The sequence below is a fragment of the Dendroctonus ponderosae genome, unplaced genomic scaffold (genome assembly GCF_020466585.1).
Source record: "Dendroctonus ponderosae isolate FM_Combo_2020 unplaced genomic scaffold, Dpon_F_20191213v2 Dpon_F_20191213_6, whole genome shotgun sequence".
Taxonomy (NCBI): domain Eukaryota; kingdom Metazoa; phylum Arthropoda; class Insecta; order Coleoptera; family Curculionidae; genus Dendroctonus; species Dendroctonus ponderosae.
Genome location: NW_026018814.1, coordinates 3,344,953 through 3,350,516, shown reverse-complemented (window position 1 = coordinate 3,350,516; position 5,564 = coordinate 3,344,953). Strand labels below are relative to the sequence as shown.

General features: G+C 36.6%; 1 protein-coding gene across 1 annotated transcript in view; it reads right to left on the bottom strand.

The window, feature by feature from the left end:
• Positions 1-2,735: 2,735 nt before the first annotated feature.
• LOC109536334 (semaphorin-1A) overlaps positions 2,736-5,564 on the bottom strand; it is a gene marked incomplete in the record, with an annotated part of 203,269 nt that continues 200,440 nt past the window's right edge. Inside the window, 1 exon segment of the mRNA XM_048667827.1 lies at positions 2,736-4,034. Coding sequence (XP_048523784.1) covers positions 3,969-4,034 — 66 coding nt within the window.

Below are 5,564 nucleotides of genomic sequence, written 5' to 3'. Positions count from 1 at the left end.
AAACGTATTTTGATTGATAAATAGAGACAATAAATGACTGAAACCCAGGAATGAATTTGATTTGGAATTGAAACACAGTCAGGAAAGTATATACACTAAAAATACTGCCCATCTGATCAATGATTACTTGAAAAATATCTCGACTTGACTAGTTTACTAGATAATAAAGACTACAAAACTAAAAAAAATATTATCTACAATATTTTGTACAGTTTTATATAATCATTTTCCATTAACCTATGGAGTGAGTTTGAGGAACAACAAAAAAAAATAGAAAATTAACTTTTTTACACGTTTTATCAAATTCTTCGATCACGAGTTATTTACAATTCGTTTCATGCAAAAAACTCTCTACTTTTTACAAAAATATCTCAACTAGATGAAAAATCACGTAGCCCATACTTAAGAAGAAAGCTTTGATGTTACGTTCATTATTTTGTCCAGCAGCAAAATCGGTGGCAGCTCCTTTATAGAATATTTCTGCTCAGTGAAGATCAATAAAAGGTTTTCGATGTGAGCAAATAGAGATTTGAAGGTGTACTACTTTTACACATAGTAAAATGCAGTGTTAATTTCAGGCTAAACGCAGCTGATGAGCGCCAATAAGCTCGAAACCGGTCCCGAGTTTACCTAAAATTAACACATCTTCAACTCTATACTTGCTTAAACGCTTGCTTCTCAGTACTTGCATTATTGAGTGTTTACTGGGGATTTTCCGCACACCCCCACCTGTATTCCTGCTGGCTTAAAGATACAAAACTAATACATATTTGGTTTGACTGATTTTAGAGATCTTTTATAAACAAAATAACAATGTGCATTAATAAAAAGCCTTCTCGATCACGAGTTACAAGATATATAAGGATATTATTTATACGTATGTTTTAAGTAGGTATGGAAGCATCTATATGGCTAAGTAGAGTGAGCAAAAATAAAAAATCGGTCTCTAATATAAAAGGCCCAATCATGAGATGCTTAACACCAATTAATTGACGTTTTGGGTGCTGATTTTCCTATCAAATAGCAAAGCAAGCCATGGTTTTTTCCATTGAGTTTGTCGCTTTCTACCGCGGTGTTTTAAACCGGTTTTTTCACAAAAGCAACAAATTACAGCAGGTAGGAAGTGAGAAACTTATTGCAAGTTTCGTTCGGTTTAGATTCGTGCTTGTACACGCTTGTGCAAATGCCTGTTCAAATTTTGCCCAGCTCCAAAAAAAATATTGCCACCATGCATATAAGAAATATGTATTTTTTATACCAAAAAAATAATATTCTAGTTTTTCTTTAATTTGATACTATTTTCAGTCCAAGTGCAACGTTGTCAAATTTACGGGTTTCCAGTCACAGAACATCCCCCCACAGGGGTGATCGTCGGATAAAAATTGTCTGTGAGTGCGTGTTACCGACCGTCAAGCTCCGTGCAAAACTCGCCAAAAAACCAGGAAATTTTTGCATTCAAAGCATTGAAATCCATGAACTGAAACTCCTAAACTCGTGTTTGTCGTAATTTTCGTCACTGGAGGAGTTCTTCTGAAGTCAGAATCCCGATTTGAAATTGGTGTTTTTTTTGACATTTTGGTGTAAGCAACAGCAGCCATATTTGGCCGAATGCGTGGAGTTCGTATGGCGCATGGTTTGTATTGATCATTCGATTGAAAAAATGGTGGCAACTATTTGAAACTTATCATTTATGGAAATTGATCAGATGTGAAACTTACAGTTTTCAACATTTCGTTTAAAAAAAACCAATTAGAGCTTTGCAGCATGTGAACACACCTGCACAATATTACGCTCGAACCAAAGCAGTTTAATTAGTTGCTAAAAGTGGACTTCAATGGAGTATTCTTCCTCAGTCTTATGTACAGTACTAGTAGCAAAATGTTTAAGACTAACGAAACTATAAACTAAGCAAACAACCTGAACAACTAAATGTACACAATAGTGTTTTAAAAGTCCCAAACCCCCTTGATGCACAGGACTGGTAAAAGCTAGTTCAATTTCTTTTTTTATCAGGTTTCGGGTATACTGAAAGCTACGCCTCATAAGGTAATAATTGATGAAGATAAGTTCTATATTGTTGAGGCGGATTCATTTTTTTACAAACTTTTTGTTGGGTCGTGGTTTTTGTCGCCTCAAAAATTTTTATCTTTAAAAAAGACGGAATTTCCTCACGTCTTCAATTACAGATTGATAAATAGTGCTCCTATTTCGCAATAAGAACGAATTATTTATCAAAAAGTAATCAAAAATTCCAATTAGTAAAGAAATTAATTGAAAATTTACCTAACAAAAATTTTTGAGGCGAAATACCCAACAAGAAGTTTGTATAAAAATAGTAATAATTGATGTTTCCAATCAAGTTTAAATTTCAGCCACTTTCATATTGTTTGGGAAACTTAACGCACAAGTGGATATTTACTCACTGGATATTTACTAGTTTAGTTACTCACAGGTTTTTAAAGACCACTTGAGAAAAATTGTTCGTCAAGGCTTAATCCACAACGTGGGTAACTTCGTTTTGCTAAGTCACTGAGCAACTACACTAGAAAATAACCAAAAATTGCTGTATAAGGCCCCAATTTAAGTAGACTTTATTCATTAAATGATAATCGGCTGTGCATGCTATGCTGCAGCTCTCAGCAGCTATTGAAAACCTTCTATAAATAATTGAGATGCAATTTCCATCAACCTGTTTACAAAGGGGGTTGCAACTTCATTAAAACTCCATATAACTCATTTGCTTCTTCCGTAAGCTAAGACGCAGTTACGCAGGAAAACTCCTTGAGATGCGTGAGAATAGGAAAGTTTTTTAGTACGATCTGGACGTTTTCGGGCAAACATTGAAATCATCAACTGATTAGGCATCTCTTCAACCAAGTAAAGGAAAGAACTTGACACAAGTCTAATCACATTGTTGCTAAAATAATAACAATCTATTTTACATGGTATCCTTATCTAACACATCAATAAGAAGCACTTATTAATCATTTGAGATTACGTCGTTTGAGGTGCGTCTAGTACGAGCCTCAATATTCTATGGTTTCTTAGGAATTGCCGACCAGTTTAGCCCAGATCCATTCAGTGAGTCTCGAAAAACTGATGGAACTGTGCCAAACCATTCGGCGATAATAATCATTACAAGTCTAATTTCTAAGTAGTTCTAATTTTGAAATTTAAAAATTATTCTAATTCTATATGACTACCATTTTTTTGGTGGAAAGTCACCTTCAATTTTTACTTCTACATCTTCGGGGAAAGTACTGTTGCCATCATCCGGCTGTCGGTCAATATCAGGCTTTGTTCCGAATAGCAACTATTGGGGATTACGTGAGATCCCCGATATCGCCAGTTTGCAGGGACAGAATAACAAAGTAGCACTCTTTTGAATGTTGAAAAAACAAAACATTACCATTTGGAACAAAGTACCTGTATTGCGCTCGGTTCTCATTTGTGTCAACGACTAATTAATGCTCTTAAACACAACAGAAGAATTATTTGGAAGACGAGAGATACACGAAAGAAAGCTACTTTGGAGTAAAGTGACACAAATTCACGTTGCCCGAAGCACGCCGAACGTTTCATTGCTCGACCAAGTAGAGAATTATTTTTTTGTGATTTCCGCATCTTTTCCCTTCAAAAACCCGGACGATAGTTAAAACTTGGGCAATTGTCGTTGCTACTTGCCAATAAAACGCCACCCTCTGACAGCAACATTACCTCCGCTTGGAGCGTTGTGTAGTCGGCGCAACTCCGACTCAGTACAATCTCCAATAGGTCCAGAACGGGCCGGCGTAGCGCTGCTGGGGCTAAGCGCGGTAAATGAAAGAGGCAGTGTGAGGAGGAGTGGGGCTGGGCGTCGAGGAGGGCGGGGAGGGGCTGCTTGACGAGCCGCCACTGGTGGGCAGCGCGCTGTGACCTTGCCGATGGCCTTGGGTGCGCTTGCCTCCCGCACCCTCCTCACTGTTTTCTCAGAGATAAACCTTCTTCACACTGCGAGTGGTAGCAAAGCCGTCGGGCCGTCGGAAGTTGTCACCCTGAAACGGACGCCACTGTCTCACTTTCTCATCCCTTTTTATTGAGCAACCGTTTACTTGCATTTGGCTGCAATGGAAGTTTCCCTTTGTACAGGGTGAGTTTTTTTCGATCTTAAATGGACAACGCACTGCAGTTTTGAATGCTCTGTGCGAATCTAATTCGATTTTTTCAAAATTTGACAGCTGTCAAGTGATGTTAGTGAAACTAAGTTATGACAGATTTTTGAATAGACATTTTTCCAAATTAACTGTCATTTTTGACATAAACTTACGTGTTTTTTTAATGGTAACTCTGTTTGATGATGCATTTATTATTTGTTGCTATGGAAACATGATGTATGCGTTGTACTATTTTCCAAGGCTAACTTCGATCAACTACATTGGAAAAGTAAAAATCAATCGCAGACGAGATTTTCGAAAAAATCTAACGATATGATATAAAATGCTCTATTTAATAGAGCTATAATCAAATATGGTTGCCAATATGGAACACAAGTTTACATCATATGTCAAAAATGACAGTTAAATTGCAAAAAGTCTTATGCCATTTTATTGCGAGCGCACACTCCTACAACTTTTTTATTGAATGATTTCCTGTGAGATTTATACTGACGAAACTAGGAGTTATTTAAAAATCTGCCATAAATTAGTTTGTATCAAATATTTCTTGAAACCTGTCAAATTTCTAAAAAACAAAATTGGTTCTGAATAGAGCAAAACTGCCATTCTTTGTCCATTTAACCTCTTTCGTATCTGCTGTAGTTTCCAAGATTCCTAGTCATCGAAAAAAAATCACCCTGTATAATTTCTATTAATGTTTTTGATTGTCATTTAAAAAAATAATTTTCTTTGTTCGCGTGATAATCAGAATTTGTTGCAAAGCACCTTGTAGTCGCAAATTAATTTTTTTCTTGGAAAGTTTCCGACTTATTAATACTCGATAGCAAGTAAATGGTTGTCAACTCTACTACTGGGCATGCTTAGTTAGACACACGCTACAAAACGTTAATTCACACAATGTACCTTGGCCAAAGCGCAATCTTTTTGGGAATAAAGAAAACAAACAGACATTAGATACTGATAAAACACTGCAACAGGCAAGGGCGGATCCAGGGGGGGTCATGGGGGTCATAGTGGTAAAAAAAAACCACGCAAATCTAAAACTTGTTGAATTTAATCATTTTTTGAGAAAACTGCCAACATTTCCTTATCGATGGTTCGCTTTCTAAAAAGGCCATTTATTTCTGTCTAGAAGGATGTACAATTGAGCGTTCTTGCTCATTTTGCTTCCGAGAAATGAGCAAAAACGGGACGGAAAACATAGAATTTTGGCATAATCTTGCACCTAAGTGTCTAATATTCAAATTTCGCTTTCTGGGCTAAAACTATTCGAATTTCCTCACTCACGTTGTTGCGAGTGAATCGATTTTTCAACTCTCTATCCAACGATGCCAAAACGAATTCTGTGGCTCAAATGGTTCTTGAGAAACTTCGAAAAAAGCAGCGTCATGTTCAAGTGGATTTTGCAAC